The sequence below is a fragment of the Somniosus microcephalus genome, chromosome 11, assembly GCF_052327205.1.
Source record: "Somniosus microcephalus isolate GS21.2 chromosome 11, FLI_Smic_1.0, whole genome shotgun sequence".
Lineage (NCBI taxonomy): Eukaryota > Metazoa > Chordata > Chondrichthyes > Squaliformes > Somniosidae > Somniosus > Somniosus microcephalus.
The window spans coordinates 131,130,927-131,152,145 of record NC_140997.1 but is presented as its reverse complement, the minus strand read 5'-3'; the positions used below and the strand labels follow the sequence as shown (position 1 = coordinate 131,152,145).

The window sequence follows — 21,219 nt, the reverse complement described above, 5'->3', positions numbered from 1 at the left end:
AGCAAGGTCCCACAAACAGCAATAAGGTAATTAAGTAGATCATTTAAAAAAAATGTTAGGTGAAGGATAAATATTGGCCAGTATACCAGTAGAACTCCTCTGCTCTTTGTCAAATAGCGCCATAGCATCTTTTATGTCCACCTGAAAGGTAGTGGATGGTGTCTCGTTTTAACGTCTCATCCAAAAGAAGGCACCTCCCAGAGTACAGCAAACTAACACGCAAACTAATGGGGCTAAAGGCCGACAAGTCCCCTGGACCTGATGGCCTGCATCCTAGGGTCTTAAAAGAAGTGGCTGCAGAGATAGCGGATGCGTTGGTTGTAATCTTCCCAAATTCCCTGGATTCTGGAGAGGTCCCAGCGGATTGGAAAACCGCAAATGTAACGCCCCTATTCAAGAAAAGAGGGAGACAGAAAGCAGGAAACTATAGGCCAGTTAGCCTAACATCTGTCATTGGGAAAATGCTGGAATCCATTATTAAGGAGTTAATAGCAGGACATTTTGAAAATCATAATACAATCAAGCAGAGTCAACATGGTTTTATGAAAGGGAAATCGTGTTTGACAAATTTGCTAGAGTTCTTTGAGGATGTAACAAACAGGGTGGACAAAGGGGAACCAGTGGATGTGGTGTATTTGGATTTCCAGAAGGCATTCGATAAGGTGCCACATAAAAGGTTACTGCACAACATAAGAGCGCATGGGGTTTGGGGTAATATATTAGCATGGATAGGGGATTGGCTAACTAACAGAAAACAGAGTCTGGATAAATGGGTCATTTTTCAGTTGGCAACCAGTAACTAGTGGGGTGCCACAGGGATCAGTGCTGGGGCCTCAACTATTTACAATCTATATTAATGACTTGGATGAAGGGACCAAGTGTACTGTAGCCAAATTTGCTGATGATACAAAGATTGGTGGGAAAGCAAGTTGTGAGGAGGACACAAAGAGTCTGCAAAGGGATATAGATAGGTTAAGTGAGTGGGCAAAAATTTGGCAGATGGAGTATAATGTGGGAATATGTGAGGTTACCCACTTTGGAAGGAAGAATGAAAAAGCAAATTATTATTTAAATGGAGAGAGACTACAGACTGCTGCAGTACAGAGGGATCTGGGAGTGCTCGTACATGAAACACAAAAAGTTAGCATGCAGGTACAGCAAGTAATTAGGAAGTCTAATGGAATGTTGGCCTTTATTGCAAGGGGTATGGCATATAAAAGTAGGGAAGTTTTGATGCAACTTTACAGGGCGCTGGTGAGACCGCACCTGGAGTACTGCGTACAGTTGTGGTCTCCATATTTAAGGAAGGATATACTTGCATTGGAGGCAGTACAGAGAAGGTTCACTACGTTGATTCCTGGGATGAAAGGCTTGACGTATGACGAAAGGTTGAGCAGGTTGGGCCTATACTCATTGGAGTTTAGAAGAATGAGAGGTGATCTTATTGATACATATAAGATTCTGAGGGGGATTGACAGGGTGGATGCTGAGAGGATGTTTCCCCCAGTGGGGGTATCTAGAACTAGGGGGCATAGTTTCAGAATAAGGGGTCGCCCATTTAAGACGGAGATGAGGAGGAATTTCTTCTCTCAGAGGGTCATGAATCTTTGGAATTCTCTACCCCTCAGAGCTGTGGAGGCGGAGTCACTGAATATATTCAAGGCGGAGATTGACAGACATTTGAACTACAAGGGAGTCAAGGGGTATGGGGAGAGAGTGGGAAAGTGGTGTCGAGGACAAGATTGGATCAGCCATGATCTTATTGAATGGCGGAGCAGGCTCGAGGGGACCGATTGGCCTACTCCTGCTCCTGTTTCTTATGTTCTTATGTTCTTATTCCCTCAGTAGTATCAGCCTAGAATATATGCTCAAGTCTCTACAATGGGGCTTGAACTCATGACCTTCAAACTCAAAGACAGGAGTACTATCGCTGAGTCAAGGACGACACACATTATTACACTATTTTCACAACAGGTTGGCACATCAAAAGTTAGAGGTTACCACATTTCTTGGTTATTTAAATATTTTGGTGCTATTATTATAATGCAATAATATAACAGTACAGGAGATGGAAGGAATGTCAGCCAGTGGCTCAGTGGGTAGCACTCTCTAGGTGGGAGGGGCTAGGAGTGAGCCAGGTGTGACTGGTTGCCTAATTGCAGCTAGGTGTTGGAGGGAGTTTTGGAAAAAGTTGGTGGAGGGTTTTGGGGTGTGGTTTGCAGGTTTTGGGGCCTTTTTGGCCCACAAAGAACAGCCAGATGGCTGCTGAGGGGTCCGGAGTGCCGGGCCCCTCGGAGGACAATGTTCCCGAGAGGAATTTGATGCGGGAAGAAACTGTGGTGGGTAGGGGAACAAAAAGGCCCAAAGATTTGGGCCGGGACCTCAGAAGGTTCGGTAAAGAAAATACCGTCGTAGTACAATGTGAAGACAGGAAGATTCGAGCCTGGGATATAATCCAGGCGGTTCAGGAGGACTGTGGTGAAGGAAGCTGTTTTGCATGCCGTCCGAAACCAAGTGTGGGATTTGAGGTGACGGTGAGTGGCCGTGAGGAGGTCGAGAGACTGCTGCTCAGTCTGAAAGTTGGGGAGAAAGTTTTGGAGGTGACCCTGCTGCATTCTGAGGTGGTGGTGGTTTCATTTTTGAACTTGCCTGTGTACATCGAGGACGAAGTGCTGAGCAAGAAATTGGAGTCGTGAGATATTAAAATCTGTTCCGAAATCAAAAGGAGGAAGGGTGGCAGACGGAACCCGGTGTGTCAAGGTGCGATTCCCGGAGGGGGGTAAGGTCTTTGCCTTATAGCATGAAGTTCGAGACTCTGGAGGGAGTACAATACTTTCGGGTGCTGCACGACAATCAAGTAAAAGTATGTTACTATTGTTTGGGACATGATCATCTAGTGAGACATTGCCCTGATTTGTATTGCTACAATTGTGGTGAGTCGGGACATATCGCGCGGAGCTGCAAGGCAGCGAGCTGTGGGGTGTGTCGTAAAGGCCCCGCCTGCTGTGAGTGTGTGGCGGAAGGGAGCGAAATGAGCGATGAGATGGGAGAAGGAGCAGGAGAGGAGCGTGGAACGGCCGGAGGTGCGGTGCAGTCGGAGGACACAGCCGGTAAAATGGAGGAAAAAGGAGCACAGGTAGAGGCAGAGGTTGGCGGAGCGGAGATGGAGTTGGAATTGGCGGAAAACACGGTGACTGCTATGGAGGGGAACAAAGACAACAGCGGGCAGCAAGGGTCGAGTGCAGACTCGAGTCTTAGTGCAGTTCGGCTCCCCCTGGGGAGTCTGGTGTCTGTGGGGGGAGAGGAGGCAGGAGCGGGGTGTGTGATGGAAGTGAGTGCTCCGGGGAAAGGAGCGGAGTTGGATATTTTGGTGGGCGGGAGGGGGCAGGGCGGGGAGAGAGTGCAGGAGGCAGAGGCCTTAAAGGAACAGCAGAATGGGATCGGCGAGATGGAGACGTTAGAAGAGAGCAATCTAGGTGAGCCATTGTCCCATGGAGTGAGGGAACAAGGTGCAAGGGTCAGAAGTGGAGATGTGGTCGAAGGGGGCGGCACAGTGGGAGAAACTGCGATAGCAGGAAGACTCTCACTGGGAGGCGAAGTATCTGATGGGGAGCAGGATTATGTATCTGATGGGGAGCAGGCTCAAGGGGTTGCAGAAGAGCTTGAGTGTGAGGAATTTGAGGGGGACACAGACATGGATGTCGGGGATGGGGTGGCATCTTGTGGAAAGGGAAAGGTTGGTGAGGGGCAGAAGAAAGGAGAAAGGGCAGCCCCTGGGCCCAAAGGTAAGGCAAAAAATAGGCTGAAACAGCGGGGAGGGGTTAAACAGGAGGGGAAAAAGAGCCGGAGGCTGCAGGAAAAAGCAACAGCTGGGCAAAAAGTTGAGAAGGAGCACGAGAGGAGGGAAGAGCCAGAGATTAAATGATGGGGAGATTATTGTGCATACTTCCCTTCTTTGGAGCCATGATTACATTGGTCTCGATCAATGTGAACGGTCTGAGGGGTGAGAAGAAATTGCAGCAGTTGTTGCAGGGTTTTAAAGGCACAGACTTGTTGTGTCTGCAAGAAACCTTTTGGGATGAGGATATTCTGGAAAGAATTCAGAAGGTTTGGAAGGGAGAGGTGTTTGCAAGTTGTGCGAACAACAACCGTAGAGGGGTGGCTGTTTTGGTGAGTCCGTCCATAGAAGAGAATGTTGCCTTGATGGACAAGGACACTGAGGGAAGATTTTTACGGCTAAGGGTAAAATTGGAAGGTTTTAATTGCGATCTTTTTAATATCTATGCACCGAACGACCATGGGAAGCGTCACGAGTTTTTTCGGGGGTTATTCACTAAAGTGGCAGAGGTGGAAAATCCTTGTATTGTGGGGGATTTTAATGTATTTTTATCTTGGATGGACATTTCAGCCCAGATGACTTTTAAAGAGGATAACTCCAGAGGGATGATTACAAAAATGAGGGCAAATTTAAATTTGAGAGACTTATGGAGGGACCGGAACCCCATAAAAAGGGAGTTCTCCAGAGCAGGTTGGGTGGGTGATGTTTTAAAACAGAGCCGAATAGATTTTGTGCTAATGCGGGAAGGGTTAAGTTCGGAGGTGATGGAGATTTTTTAGTGATCACTCGGCTTTGGTTCTTAGAATTAGGAACAGCAGAGTTAAGATCGGTTCAGGGGTGTGGATTTTAAACAATCAATACCTGAAGGAAAGTGCTTATAAAGGGATTTTAAATATAATAAGGAATGCCCAGAGGGATCTTTTGTTCTTGAAAGAAAGAAGAGTTTGGTGGGACAATTTTAAATACGAGGTTAAAATTTTTTCGGTGCGTTATGGGAAAAAGAGGGCGGCAGCTAACCGGTATCGAGAAGGGAATTTAAACAGATGGTTTATGGATGTCTGTAAAGCAGTGGATGGAGGGAATAAGGGAGCTGAGACTAAGTTACGGGTGCTAAAGGAAGAATGGGAATTACTGCAAGCGGAAAAATGCAAGGGGGCCATTCTCCGTGCAAAGGCTAGAGATGCATTGGAGGGCGAAAGATGTACTGGATATTTTCTAGAGCAAGAGAAGCGGCGACAGAGATTATCGTTAATTGAGGAATTGAAGGTGGGGGAGAGGATTATTCATGAAAGTGGGGAGATTTTGGAGGCAGCTAGCAGCTTTTATCAAGAGCTATATACAAAAGAAGACATTTCCAATTTGGAGATGGAGAGGGTTACTGCTTTTATTGAAAAGGGTTTGAAGGAGGATGAGAGAGGCATGTGTGATAAAGAAGTAGGATTAGCAGAAATAAAAGTAGCAATATGTGGAATGAAGGGGGGGAAAAGCCCAGGGTCCGATGGACTAAGTGCAGAATTTTATAAGGAATTTTTCGAGATTTTAAGTCCATTGCTCTTAGGAGTTTTTAAGGAAATTGAAATTGAGGGAGGCCTGGCCCCATCTATGAGGAGAGGTATCATAAGCTTAGCTTATAAAAATAAAGGGGATAGATGGGATCTGAAGAATTGGAGGCCCATCACACTATTAAATGTGGATTATAAGATTTTGGCGAGGGTTATGGCAAACCGTTTGAAGGAGGTGTTACCGGAGATAGTTTGGCCCTCTCAGTCCTATGGAGTCATAGGCCGGGACATTGCGGATTCTGTGGTCTCAATCCGAGATACGATAGAACTCATGGAAGAGAGTGGGAGGGAGGCTTATGTATTAAAGATAGATCAAGAGAAAGCCTTTGATAGGGTCTCTCATGAGTTTTTATTGAAGGTTTTGGAAGCATTTGATTTCAAGGAAAATTTCATTCAGTGGATAAGGATTTTTTATTCAAACATATTTAGTTGTGTTAAATGTAATGGTTTTTTATCCAAGTATTTTCCGATACAGAGATCGGTGAGGCAGGGTTGTCCCCTGTCCCCACTGCTGTACACATTGGTAGCAGAACCGTTAGGTTACATGATGCGAAAGAAACAAGGAGTAGGTGGGATTGTGGTACCCAGTTCCGGGCTGGTTTCGGTGATACACCAATGTGCAGATGACACAACCTTAACATTGAGAAATGGGGAGTCAGTGAGAAAAGCTATGGAGGTAGTGGAGGAATATTGTAGAGCTTCAGGTGCCAGAGTGAATTATAGTAAGTCCCAATGCCTGGTTGCAGGGAGGGGAAGGGGGGAATGGTTGGGGGAATGTCCCTTTAAGGTGGTGGAGGTTGTGGAAGTGCTGGGGGTGCATATGGGGTGCAAGAAAGACAGGGAAGAAGTGGATCGATTAAATTGGGAGCCGAAGGTTATGAAAATTAAAAAGATTTTGGGAAGATTGGAAAGAAGGTGGTTGAAAGTGCAAGGAAGAGCGACAGTGGTGTCTGCTCTCCTGCTGTCTAAGCTATGGTACTTATTGACGGTGGAGGATATTCCTGAGTGGGCAGAAAAGTCCATCCGAGAGGCTTGTGTGAGGTTTTTATGGGAAGGGAAACCAGCCTTGGTGGCCTACAATACCATCATTGGACGGAGAAATCAGGGAGGACTCAACTTCCCAGATATTGATTTGAAGAAAAAATCCTTTAGAATCAAATGGGTGAAGAGATTTCTTCAGAAGTCAAATTCCAGTTTTTGGAAGAGTTGTTTTGAGCATTTTTTAAAACAAAGTGGGATAGGAGGGCAGGGGATATTGTATATGGAATACAATAATATGTTTTTGAAATCGATTAAGCTCCTCCCTAGATTTTATAAGGGGGTGGTAGAGACTTGGGCTCAATTTTTAAAAAGTGTGCGGTTTATGCCTAAGGGGGCTGAGGAATTTTTAGAGCAGCCCTTATTTTTGAACAGGTGGGTCAACATAGAAAGAGAGGTTTTATTTAATCAAGCTTTTATAAAAGCTGGGATTATATCGGTGAAAGATGTATTATACGAGGTGATTCCAGGTTGGTTGCCGGAAGCGATTGTGAGGGACATGGTGTGGGAGGAGGATCAGGAGGTAGAAGGAAAAGCAATAGGAATCATGTATGAGAAGATTGTGAGGGCAATGCCACAGGATTGGATGGAAGAAATAAATGCGGAAATCTCCAAAGGAAGTAAAATGCGTCCTGCTTTTCCAAGCTTCGTACTGGAGAAAGGAGGAGAGTTAGTCCAATTTGACAACTGTAATACTCGAGATTTCTATGAGGTATTTAGAGAATGGAGATTCAAGACACCTGCTGGTCAGGAGTTTTGGCAGAGTATATACCCACTGCTGGACTTTAACAAGATTTGGAAAGGAGTGTGGGCGAATTTTAAATGCCCAGAATGGATGGAGCTGGATTTCAAATTGGCTCACAACCGGATTTTTACCATGACGGTCTTGTGCAAGATTGGACGTGTGGAGGCAGCAACTTGCCCAATGTGTGGGACACAGGATGAGACTCTGTCCCATTTACTGGTGTTATGTCCGCAGTTAAATGACTTTAAGTACTATGTTCGACAGTTGTGTGAAGCTTTTTTGCTGGGTGGGGACCGAACAGCGAGAATGGGAATCCCGTGGGACTCAATTTTGAGATGGGGATTGCTGGAGAGTCTGCCAGAGTCTAGCGGAGCAGCAATTAATTTAATGTTCAGTTTGGCTAGATTCGTGATTGTGCAAAGAAGGAATGCTCTGTTTTTTAAGGGGCGGAGAATCAATCTAAAAGAGTATTTTAAATATAAGCTAAAAGGCCATTATAAGGCTCTGTGGATGTTTTATTCAGAAAGGAATTTAAGGACAGTATTTTACAACCAATTTTTAAAGCACAATCGATTAATATATGTTGCAGGTGACAAATTAAACTTCAGGTTTTGATGTTAAAATGTGGTGGCGGAATGGCTGTGTAGGGTGGTGGAATTGATTTGTATCATACGATGTAATGATCACGATGTTGTAAATGTTCTTAATGTTCAGTAAAGTATATTAATAAAAAAATTTAAAAAAAGTTGGTAGCACTCTCGCCTCGGAGTCAGAAGGTTGTGGGTTCAAGTCCCACTCCAGAGACTCGAGTACAAAAATCTAGGCCGACACTCCAGTGCAGTGATGAGGGAGGGCTGCACTGTCGGAGGTGCTGTCTTTTGGATGAGACATTAAACTGAGGCCCCATCTGCTCTTTCAGGTGGACGTAAAAGATCCCATGGCACTATTTTGAAGAGCAGGGGAGTTATCCCTGGTGTTCCTGGCCAATATTTATCCCTCATTCAACATCATTAAAACAGATTATCTGGTCATTACCACAATGCTGTTTGTGGGAGTTTGCTGTGCGCGAATTGGCTGTCGCGTTTCCTATATTGCAACAGTGACTACACTTCAAAAAGTACTTCACTGACTATAAAGCGCTTTGGGATGTCAGGTGGTAGTGAAAGGCGCTATATAAATGCATGTCTTTCTTTCTTATTTGTCTTTGATGAAACATTCTATAATTCATTTGGAAAAGGAAAGATAGCAGAGTCAAATTTAATTCGGCCTTATAAATAAGAACAGAGGGATAATCCTGGGAATTTTCTAGGCTATCAAGCATAGTTGTTAAAGTACTGGAGTCACTTTGGATTCATCTGCTAGCACTTAAGATAATTGATAGGATTATGAAAGGGGGGGGGATCACGAGTATCTTTTCGGGACTCTGCGCGCTTTCGGGTTCGGGACGCATTTTGTCGCCCGGATCCGACTTCTGTACGCTGCCGCGGAGTGTCTGATTAAAGTTAACGGGTCCTTGACGGCGCCCCTTCGCTTCGGGAGGGGGGTGCGTCAGGGATGCCCCATGTCCGGCCAGTTATATGCCATTTGCGTGGAGCCTTTCCTGCGCCTCTTGCGGAAGAGGTTGGCGGGATTGGCTCTGCAAGGGCCGGGCGTGGAGGTGGTCCTCTCGGCTTACGCCGATGACGTGCTCCTCGTGGTCACGGATCCCGTTGACTTGCGGAGGATGCGGGAATGCCAGCAGATTTACTCGGACGCATCCTCCGCCAGGATCAACTGGGGGAAATGTTCTGGACTCCTGGTGGGTCAGTGGCGGGTGGACTCTCTGCCGGAGGAGTTCAGGCCCTTCGCCTGGAGTACTACGCACCTCCTCTACTTGGGAGTCTACCTCAGCCCGGCCGAGGACGCCTGGCCGGCGAACTGGCACGAGCTGGAGGCCAAAGTCACCGCTCGCTTAGGACGCTGGACAGGATTGCTCCGAGTGTTGTCCTACAGGGGTCGGGCGTTGGTCATAAACCAACTGGTGGCCGCCATGTTGTGGTACCGGTTGGTTACTCTGACCCCCCCCCCTGCGTTTGTCGCCAGGATACAGAAGAAGCTCGTCGACTTCTTCTGGAACAACAGGATGCACTGGGTCGCTGCCGCGGTTCTGAGTCTCCCGCTTAGGGAGGGCGGTCAGGCGTTGGTGTGCCTCCGCACCCAGATTGCGACTTTCCGTCTTCGGACGCTGCAGAGATACCTGTACGTCGAGAATCCTCCAAGATGGTGTGCGCTGGCGACGTATTTTTTCCGCCAGCTGCACGGCCTCAATTACGACACGCAGCTCCTGTTTTTGGAGGGGAGCGGCGGGCGTGAGAGCCTGCGGGAGCTGCCTGTCTTTTACCAGGAACTACTATGGGTTTGGAATCACGTCGCCTCCAGGCGGAGCTCTCCCCCGTCAGGAGCGGCGGCTGTCCTCCGGGAGCCGCTGTTCAGGAATCCGCACCTCCACGTCCGCGAGTTCGGGTGGCTGGCGGAACGCAGGGCTGTGCCTGCCAGGGTGACTAGAGTCGGGGACCTACTCGATGGCAGAGGAGCGGGCTGGATGGCGCCAGAGGAGCTGGCGAGGCGCATGTCGTGGGACGACGTCCGGCTCGCGGTCAATGCCATCGGGGCGGTGAAAGCGATGCTGCCCCCCGGCGCCACGAGGTGCGTCGAGGCGGCTCGGGCACGTGGGGAGATCCCGTCCGAGCTTACTCCCGTTCGGATGGAATTCCTTATCGGCGCCTTTCCCCGAGACTCCCCTCGGAGATCGGCGCCTCACAACTTGAGCCGTCTCGAGGAAATACCCTCCGTGCTTTTTCATTCTGCGCGGAGGGGTTTCCTGTACGGGCTGCTCTTGCACACCTTCCACTTTGCCATCTTCGCCTGCCGTCCGGACACGCCGTGGCGTGCCGTTTTACCTCCGGACGGAGGCGGAGGTCCCCAATGGGGGGCTCTCTATGCGGGAGTCCTCCCTTGTTCTATCGGGGATTTGGCCTGGAGGGTGTTGCACAGAGCAGTTCCGTGCAATAGATTTTTAAGTAGGTTTACGGACTCCCAGACCGCCTGTTTGTTTTGCGGTCTGGAGGAGTCCGTCTTTCACGTTTACACGGGGTGTGAGAGGTTGCAGCCCCTCTTCCATTTTTTGAGGGGGCTGCTCCTCAAATTTTGGTTGCACTTCAGTCCCACGCTCCTGATCTACGGTCACCCCGTGCGGAGGGGAGCGGGCGGGTCGGAGGACCTCCTCGTGGGCCTGCTCCTGGGCCTGGCCAAGAAAGCCATCAATTGGTCCTGGCAGCGGGCGAGCGAGGGGGTCGTCCGACCGGATTGCCTCCCCCTCTTCCGTGGCCATGTTCGCGCCCGGGTGGCCCTAGAGATGGAGCACGCGGTGTCCGCCGGCGCGCTCGAGCTCTTTCGTGACCGGTGGGCGCCGCGGGGACTGGAGTGCATTGTTAATCGGGACAACCAAATTTTAATTTGATTGGTGGAGGGTTATTTAAAAGGGTAATTGGGTTTCTGTCACCTTATTTGTGAAATTGTTTCTTTTGTTTGGTCCAATGAAAAGAGAGGGGGGGGGATTTGTTTAGCAAACATCAACATTTCTAAATGATGTTACTATGTGAGGATAATTCAGTTTTACTATTAGATATATATATTTATCTTTTCCAACTTAAGAATGTGTGTTATATTTGATCTAATTAACATCCACATAGTAACTCAGTGCCACGTACTCAACCAGATTCTGCTTAAAAAGTCTATTTTTCCACGAACGTGTAACTTTTGTATACACTAAATGTATAATTCTTAAATACACTTGCTTCTTGAGAGGCAGGTCTTTTCTAAATGAATCATAGATACGCCCTTATATTTTAATAATAGCATAAGAAATAGGAGTAGGCCATATGGCCCCTCGAGCCTGCTCCGCCATTCAATAAGATCATGACTGATCTTCGACCTCAACTCCACTTTCCAGCCATAGCCCTTGATTCCCTGAGAATCCAAAAATCTATCGATATCAGCCTTGTCTCTACTTAACGACTGAGCATCCACAGCCCTCTGGGGTAGAGAATTCCAAAGATTCACAAACCTCTGACTCTGAGTGAAGAAATTTCTCCTCAGCCCAGTCCTAAATGGCCTACCCCTTATCCTGAGACTACTCAGCATCTACCCTGTCAAGCCCTCTCAGAATCTTATATGTTTCTTTAAGATCATCTCTCATTCTTCTAAACTCCAGAGGGTATAGGCCTATTCAACTTAATCTCTCCTCATAGGACAACCCTCTCATCCCAGGAATCAATTAGTGAACCTTCGCTGCAGTCCCTCTAAGGCAAGTCTATCCTTCCTCAGGTACGGAGACCAAAACTGTACACAGTGCTCCAGGTGTGGTCTCACCAAGGCCCTGTACAATTACAGCAAGACTTCCTTACTCTTGTACTCCAACCCCCTTGAAATAAAGGCCAACATACCATTTGCCTTGCTAACTGCTTGCTGTACCTGCATGCACTCTTTCTGTGTTTTGTGTACAAAGACACCAAAATCTCTCTGAACACAACAGCGATTTACTTTTACTTCATGCAATTTAGTATACCGTGTTCGCTGCTTACGATGCGGTCTCCTCTACATTGGGGAGACCAAACGCAGACTGGGTGACTGCAAGCATGACCCCGAGTTTCTGGGCCAGGTCACTTTAATTCTCTGCTCCACTCCCACTCTGACCTCAGCCTCTTCCACCGTTCCAACAAAGCTTAACCTAAGCTCAAGGAACAGAACCTCATCTTTCAATTAAGCACTTTATGGTCTTCTGGACTCGACATCAAGTTCAACAATTTCAGATCATAACCTCTGCCCCCATTTTTTCCAGACGGCAGCTGTTGATGATTCTGCTATTCCCATTTACATCTCTTCTAGACCCATCTTTTGTTTCTTTACTTGTGCCATTACCATCTCCTTTTGCTTTGTTCAATCATACCTTTTGTCATTTAATCTCTCCTGCCTTCCACCCTATCACATGCCTTCCCTCGTGTTCTTTCCTTCCCTCTCCCTTTCCCTGCACTTGCTTAAAACCTATGGCCTAGAAATTCGGTGGCGCCCCACCACGCTCGCCTGGGCGCCGGAATTACCGCTGCGATTGGAGCCGTTGCGCCCGCCGGAAATTCAGCTTGAGCGCCCCAAGAGGGACGCGGGGCGCTGCTCGAGGCGCCCCGCGTCCCTCTTGGGGCGCTGAAACTGAATATCGCAGCGCAACGTGCCGCAGCACCACACGCTGCGGCACGGCGCGCTGCGGTACTGCAGGCCTTCCTCCCCTTCTTAAGGGGGAGGGGCCTGCACCAGCGCGATGACCGATCGCGAGTGCCGGCAAAAGAGCCCGGTACCGAGGAGAAGTGCCGGGCCCTCGGGACACAGCCGGCACTGCCCGGGGGGGGGGGGGGGAATCAGGAGGCCGGGGACGGAGCTGCTGGCAGGCGGCCACCGGAAAAAATGGCTGCCCCGCACCTCCACCTTAATTTGTGCCACTACCGCCACAGGTAGGCCCCGTGAACCGGGCGCGATTTGCGACCGGCGTTACAGAGGCGGGCGCGACCAAGTATCGCGATCGGGGCGGTAGCGGGGCGCTGCACACACCGATGACGTCATTGGTGGCGGCGCAGCGCTACAGGCTAACGCTGCCATTAGCGCCCCACTAAATATCGCGGGAGGCGTGGCCAGTGGTGCTAAAGCCACTGAGTGCCCTCTTTAGGCGCTAACTGGTGGCGCAGCCCACCGAATTTCTAGGCCTATATCTCTAACTTTTTCCAGTTCTGACGAAAGGTCATCAACCTGAAACGTTAACTGTTTCTCTCTCCACAGGTGCTGCCTGACCTGCTGAGTATTTCCAGAATTTTCTGTTTTTATTTCAGATTTACAGCATCTGTAGTATTTTGCTTTTTAATACTTTCTCACCATTTAATGACTAATGAAAACACAAGTTGAACTATATACTAAATACAAACATATCTAGACATTTCCTTTTATTGAATATTACATCTGTAACTTATAACCTGTTTAAAATGTCCTTCATATTTAAAAAATATTTAATACTCAAATTATTAGGTTTTCCTTTTCGCTTTCGTAAACTCCCCTTAACAGCAAAACTATTTCCGTTGGTTGGGGATCATAGTCTAAAAATTAGAGCCAGACCTTTCAGAAGCGAAATTAGGATACACTTCTGCACACAAAGGCTGGTTGAAGTTTGGAACTCTCTTCCGCAAACGGCAACTGATGCTAGATCCATTGTTAATTTTAAATCTCAGATTGATAGATTTTTGTTAACCAAAGGGATATGGGGCAAAGGCGGGTATATGGAGTTAGGTTGCAGATCAGCCATGATCTCGCTGAATGGCGGAGCAGGCTCGAGGAGCTAAAATGGCCTCCTCCTGTTCCTATGTCCTAACTAATAATTAGCTTCCAACTCTGAGTAATTCTATTCTACAAATTGTAGCTTTCCAGAGAATAAAATATCTATCTATAAAAATAAACAAATTCTTCCCATGTGGTGCGTCACACCTCCATATTAAAAATAAGCATACAATCCTAATTATGTAGGAGGGTTGGAGAGCCCATCTTGTAGACAATTCCTTGGATGCTGCCAATGTCTTTCCTTCAAAATGACGTCATGCAGTACAGGAGGAACACACTCCTTTGTGTTTATTTAGTTTTTAACCTAGATATATTCCTTGGATTCAGTATCACTGGCCACTCCTAGGAACATAGGAACAACCCTGTTCCGCCATTCAATTAGATCATGGCTGATCTGTATCTTAACTCCATCTACCAGCCTAGGTTCCGTAACCCTGAATACCCTTGCCTGACAAAAATCTATCAATCTCAGTTTTTTCAACTGACCTAGCCTCAGAGCTTTTTGGGGGGGGGGAGAGTTCCAAATTTCCACTACCCTTTGTGTGAAGAAGTGTTTCCTTACATCAACCCTGAACAGTCTCTCTGTAATTTTAAGGTTATGCCCTCTTGTTCTGGACTTCCACACCAGAGGAAATAGTTTCTCTCCATCTACCCTATCAACTCCTTTAATCGTCTTAAACACCTCAATCAGATTACCCCATTATCTTCTGTACTAAGAGGGAATACAAGCCTAGTCTATGCAATCTGTCCTCATAATTTAACCTTTTTAACCCTGGCATCATTCTGGTGAATTTGTGCTGCACCCCCTCCAAGGCCAATATAGCTTTCCTAAGTGCGGTGCCCAGAACTGACGCAGCACTCTAAATGGGGTTTAACCAGAACTTTATTTAACTGTAACATAACTTATACCCCTTTGTATTCCAGCCTCCTTGAGGTAAAGGCCAACATTCCATTAGCCCTTTTAATTATTTTTTTGTACCTGTCAACTAGCTTTTAGTGATTTCTGTACTTGGACTCCTAAATCTTTGTGCTCCTCCACACTTCCCAACTTGTCACCATTTAAAAAATACTCTGATCTCTCTATCTTGGGTCCAAAGTGGGGGACCTCACTCTTCCTCACATTGAACTCCATCTGCCACATTTTTGCCCACTCACTTAATCCTGTAAGTAAACCTCATGTCCCCTTCTGTCCAGAAAGTGCCTTTACCTGCCCAATATCTAGGTAAAGGTAGTGGGACCCAGGAGACAAAAAGAGAACCTTTGGCACTGCACCCTGGCTTCAGGATAGTTCATCAGCTGCCATGTGATCTCCTTGACTTTGGCTGGTGGAACTCTATCAGACTCCTGGCTTAGGTTATAAACCATCAGATTCATTTATTGCACATAAGACAGGCAAATGAACGATCGGCATTAAATTTACAATTAATTACAAGTGTTTACTAATCTCCTCGAAATGTCAAAACCAAAAAGTCACATCTCATGCACTAAACCTCAAGCGAAAACTGGTGCTTAAAACTTAGTTATGTGGCTACTTGTTACCATGAAGTTTTCTGACTAAGCTCATATCTCTGAAGGAATCAGAATGACTGGTCAGGTGAGCACAGGCGACCAGGTATAAGTCCACCACTGAAAGCTACTGACTATGAAACTGCTGGTCAAAGGTATTACAAAGAAACAGGATCAGTGTCAGCTGTGGCTCAGTTGGTAGCACACTCGCCTCTGAGTCAGAAGGTTGTGGACTCAAGTCTCACTCCAGGGACTTGAGCACAAAGCTAGGCTGACACTCCAGTGCAGTGATGAGACGTTAAACCAAGGCCCTGTCTGCTTTCTCAGGTGGACGTAAAACATCCCATGGTACTATTTCGAAGAAGAGCAGGGGAGTTATCCCCAGTGTCCTTGCCAATATTTATCCCTCAACCAACGTAACAAAAACAGATTATCTGGTCATCATCACATTGCTGTTTGTGGGAGTTTGTGCAAATTGGCTGCCGCATTTCCCACATTATAACAGTGACTCCACTTCAAAAGTACTTCATTGGCTGTAAAGCGCTTCGAGACATCCAGTGGTCGTGAAAGGCGCTACTGTATATAAATGCAAGTCTTTCTTTCTTTTTTATCCCTCTTACAAACCTGGCTCACTTCCTCACCTCACAAAGAGCTGTCAATCAAACTTATTACATTAAAAAGATCCCAGGATTGCAATCAAATAGATGTTTCAATTGAAGTGAATAACTTGACTTATTGATCTGCACTAAACACTTTGAATGACGTGTTAGATGGTTCCCCACTCATGCCACAATCAAACCACACAAAAAGCCTTTCTGAACTACACAAGAAAGCTAAAACAAGTGAATGAAGTCTTACAGAAAACTGATCAGGGACGTGAAGTTGGATTTTAAACGTAGTCCTGGAACTAAATCCTCTCACTCTGTAGCTAAAGGAATAGTCCAGAGTATACTTGGTATAAAATAAATCACATTGTCCTTAAAAGCTCAGAATTGGCACATTCCATACTCAATAAACTACAAAGATCTTCTGAAATCAACATCAATGAACCATAATTCTCTGAAATTTAAATATTTTGAAATGCTGCTATTTCCCACATGAAGAATTCTCGGGCTGAAAAGGCAAAGCATTTCCCAAGAAGGAAGGAGGTAAAAATGGAGCCAAAGTCAACCTCTGCTGCGGACATGTACCTCCCGGCGGATGGCTAGAGTGATATTGGCAGAAGGGTGTTTGCCTGCCTACACTCGTAGCCCTAAAAGACTGGGGGAGAAAAGCATGTTACAAAATAGGTTACAAACAAAATGTCTTAACTATTCTGAATAGAAAGGCAGAATTTAACACATTTTACTTGTAGATTTTATACAATTTTTGCAAGTATGGAAATTAAAACATTATTATACACTTTCATCTAAATATGTTTTTGAACTGTACAGCATGCCCTGGCTACTTGTGACTTGCCCCAGACAACTTTCTTCAATTCCCTTCACCCCGTGAAGCAGTTTTATATGCAACGACCCAACCAAAAATATAGGCTGGGCCTCCATTTTTAATGCACTTCATCACATCTTTAGTTCTTGTTATACCACGGTATTACTGGAACCGATCCCCTTAAATGTTCAATTTATACATTTTTTGATAGAAACTTGAGGACAGGGACAGAATATAAATGTAAACGGCTCTCGTGTGCCAAGTTAATATCTTTAAGAACTCGGGATTTGTTCCACATTGTTTCATTGAATCAAATGCTCCCACAATATAAACACTGAAACGAATTTGAGCTTGCAATCACTTCACAACAATTTTTTCCAATTGCTGACAAATTTGACATGTGCTTACCACATACAGCTGTTTCCAGAGCATCACCCATTCTTGTAATGTGGCTGTGACCTCAGTAACAATGGAATCTTCCACTGGAACCACGGTCTCAAACTGGCTGCAAAATAAAACACAAAGGATTGCTTTAACAGCCTTACAGCTCTAAAAAAACACAATAAACATTTATCTCAAATTAATTTTTTTAATGTTTTCTGTAACAACTGTTCATCAAAATGAGCATGGCGAGTGGTGGCAAATGCATTACTTTTCTACTTTGGCTCCAACTTTCAAATGACCTCTTGCACCACCAACAACATACAGGAAACTTTGTGCTATCCGGCACCCACGGGACCGAGCTGCTGCCGTTGCCTCAAAACTGCAGTTGCCTCAAAACTGCCGTACTCTCCAGAGTTAATGTTGAGAGATACGGAGATTCTTATCTCCGTATTTGACAACAAACACTGTTGCTCAGCAACAGCTTCTAAACACTCGGGTGTGGCCCTAAAGCTCTGTAGCTGAAGCTGTTGCTATAGCTACAGACCTTGCACAGCTTGACTGTTCAAACAAAGCAAAAAAAACAAACAAAGAATAAAAAACGGCGCTGATTTTTGCCGGTGGCTCCAGATTGCCGGATAGCTCACCTCCGGATAGCACAAAGTTTCCTGTATTTCCAATTTGTAAGTTTTCTATAGAATCATAGAATGGTTACAGCACAGAAGGAAGCCATTCGGCCTGTCGAGCCCATGCCGGCTCTCTGCAAGAGCACTTCAGCTAGTCCCACTCCCCCGCCCTTTCCCCGTAGCCCTGCAAATTTTTTTCCTTCAGGTACTTATCCAATTCCTTTTTGAAAGCCACGATTGAATCTGCCTCCACCGCCCTTTCAGGCAGTGCATTCCAGATCAGAACCACTCACTGCACAAAAACGTTTTTCCTCATGTCGCCTTTGATTCTTCTGCCAATCACCTTAAATCTGTGTCCTTTGGTTCTTGACCCTTCTGCCACAGTTTCTCTCTATCTACTCGGTCCAGACCCCTCATGATCTTGAACACCTCTATCAAATATCCTCTCAACTTTCTCTGCTCTAAGGAGAACAACCCCAGCTTCTCCAGTCTATCCACGTAACTGAAGTCCCTCATCCCTGGAACCATTCTACTAATTGTAAATCTTTTCTGCACCCTCTCTAAGGCCTTCACATCCTTCCTAAAGTGCAGTGCCCAGAATTGGACACAATACTCCAGTTGCGCCAAACCAGTGTTTTATAAAGGTTCATCATAATTTCCTTCCTTTTGTACTCTATACCTCTATTTATGAAGCCCCGGATCCGTATGCTTTTTTAACAGTTTTCTCAACCTGCCCTGCCACCTTCAACAATTTTGCACATATGCCCCCAGGTCTCTCTGTTCCTACACCCACTTTAGAATTATACCCTTTAGTTTATATTGCCTCTCCTCGTTCTTCCTACCAAAGTGCATGTTTCTGCGTTAAATTTCATCTGCTACGTGTCCGCCCATTCCACCAGCCTGTCTATGTCTTCTTGACGTTTATCACTATCCTCTTCACTGTTCACTATACTTCCAAGTTTTGGGTCATCTGCAAATTTTGAAATTGTGCCCTGTACACCCAAGTCTAAGTCATTAATATATATCAAGAAAAGCCGTGGTCCATGTACCGACCCCTAGGGAACCTTCCTCCAGTCAGAAAAATAACGATTCATCACTACTCTCTGTTTCCTGTCACGTAGCCAATTTCATATCCATGCTGCCACTGTCCCTTTTATCCCATGGGCTTCAACTTTGCTGGCAAGCCTATTAAGTGGCACTTTGTCGAACGCCTTTTGGAAGTCCATGTACACCACATCAACTGCATTGCCCTCATCAACCCTCTTCTTTACCTCATCAAAAAACTCAATCGAACTAGTTAAACACGATTTGCCTTTAACAAATCCGTGCTGGCTTTCCTTAATTAATCCACACTTATATAAGTGACTGTAAATTTTGTCCCGGATTATCGTTTCTAAAAGCTTCCCCACCACCACACTTAAACTGACTGGCCTGTAGTTACTGGGTTTATGCTTACACCCTTTTTTGAACAAGGGTGTAACATTTGCAATTCTCCAGACCTCTGGCACCGTCCCTGTATCCAGGAATTGGCTGATTATGGCCAGTACCTCCACAATTTCCACCTTTACTTCCCTCAGCATCCTAGGATGCATCCCATCTGGTCCTGGTGACTTATCTACTTTAAGTACAGCCAGTCTTTCTAGTACCACCTCTATCAATTTTTAGCCCATCCACAACCTCCTCTTTCACTATGACTTTGGCAGCATCTTCTTCCTTGGTAAAGACAGATGCAAAGTATTCATTTAGTACCTCAGCAAAGCCCTCTGCCTCCATGCATAGGTCTCCTTTTTGGTTCCTAATTGGCCCCACCCCTCCTCTTACTACCCGTTTACTATTTATATGCCTATAGAAAACTTTTGGATTCCCTTTTATATTAGCTGCCAATCTATTATCATACTCTCTGTTTGCCCCTCTTATTTCCTTTTTCACTTCCCCTCTGAACTTTCGATATTCAGCCCAGTTCTCACTTGTATTCGCAACCTGACATCTGTCTTTTTCAGCTTCATCTCACTCAATATCTCTTTTGTCTTCCAGGGAGCTCTGACTTTGGTTACCCTACCGTTCCCCTTCGTGGGAATATACCTCAACTATACCCGAACCATCTCCTCTTTAAAGGCAGCCCATTGTTCAATTACAGTTATGCCTGCCAATCTGTGATTCCAACTTACCTGGGCCAGATCCATTCTCAACACACTGAAATTGGCCTTCCTCCAATCAAGTATTTTTACTCTAGATTACTCCCTGTCCTTTTCCATAGCTAATCTAAACCTTATGATACTATGATCACTGTCCCCTAAATGTTCACCTACTGACACTTGCTCCACTTGACCCACCTCATTCCCCAGAACTAGATCCAGTAATGCCTCCTTCCTCGTTGGGCCGGAAACGTATTGATCAAGAAAGTTCTCCTGAACACACTTCAGAAATTATTACCCCTCTCTGCCCTTTACACTATTACCATCCCAGTCTATATTAGGATAGTTGAAGTCCCCCATTAACACTACTCTATAGTTCTTACACCTCTCTAATTTCCCTGCAAATTTGCTCCTCTATATCCTTCCGACGAGTTGGTGGCCTATAGAATTCACCTAGTAGTGTAATGGCACCTCTATTGTTTCTTAACTCTAGCCAAATAGTTTCTGACCTGGACCCCTCCAGGACATTCTCTCCAACACTAATATTCTCCTTAATTAATACTGCCACCCCACCTCCTTTGTTTCCTTCCCTACTTTCCTGAACACCTTATAGCCAGGAATATTTAGTACCCAATGCTGCCCTTTCTTGAGCCAGTTCTCCGTTATCGCCACAACATCATATTCCCATGTGGCTATTTGTGCCTGCAGTTCACCAGCCTTATTTACCACACTTTGTTCATTTACACAGATGCACTGTAAACCTATCTTAGATCTTCTTGTAGTCTCTCTTAGTCTGACCCCACTAATACCGGACTATTTCTTACTCTAGTGCTATCTGTCTCTCCCAATCTTTTGTGCATCTTGTTTCTCCTTTCTAATGCTACATCCCGGTGTCCATCCCCCTGCCAAATTAGTTTAAACCCTCCCCAACAACATGAGCAATGACCCCCACCACCACCCGCCGCGAGGATATTGGTCCCAGCTCTGTTGAGGTGCAACCCATACAGGTCCCACCTCCCCCAGAACTGGTCCCAATATCACAGGAATTTAAAGCCCTCCCTCCTGGACCATCTCTCTAGTCACGCATTCGCATCTGCTCTATCCTCCTATTTCTATACTCACTAGCTCATGACACCGGGAGCAATCCGGAGATTACTACCTTTGAGGTCCTGCTTATTAATCTCTTTCCTAGCTCCCTAAAGTCTGCTTGCAGGACCTCATCCCTCACTCTACCTATGTCGTTTATACAGATATGGACCTTGACCTCTGGCTGTTCACCCTCCCCTCCTCAGAATGTCCTGCAGCCGCTCAGTGTCATCATTGACCCTGGCACCAGGGAGGCAATATATCCATCCTGGAATCACCTCTGCGCCCACAGAAATGTCTGTCTGTTCCCCTAACTATTGAATCCCCTATTGTAAGGGGTGGTGTGTGGGTTGTTTGTCAGCTTCACCTCTGCCTCCTTTGAGCGGTTCGAATCGCTCCCACTCCCTTTTGTTCTAGACTTTGGACTTATTTGGGGGTTGTAATGAACTTGCAACAGACA

At 46.1% G+C, this 21,219-nt stretch overlaps 1 protein-coding gene across 3 annotated transcripts in view; it reads right to left on the bottom strand.

Annotated features, from left to right (window-relative positions):
* Nucleotides 1-21,219, bottom strand: part of dock3 (dedicator of cytokinesis 3) — a 1,512,713-nt gene that overhangs the window by 1,163,055 nt on the left and 328,439 nt on the right. For 2 of the 3 annotated variants that reach the window (XM_086001262.1, XM_086001257.1), the window contains exon 5: nt 16,940-17,036. In XM_086001262.1, coding sequence (XP_085857388.1) covers nt 16,940-17,036 — 97 coding nt within the window. Of the gene's footprint in view, nt 1-16,939; nt 17,037-21,219 lie in introns of those variants that run through there. The other variant, XM_086001258.1, reaches the window with a different exon arrangement.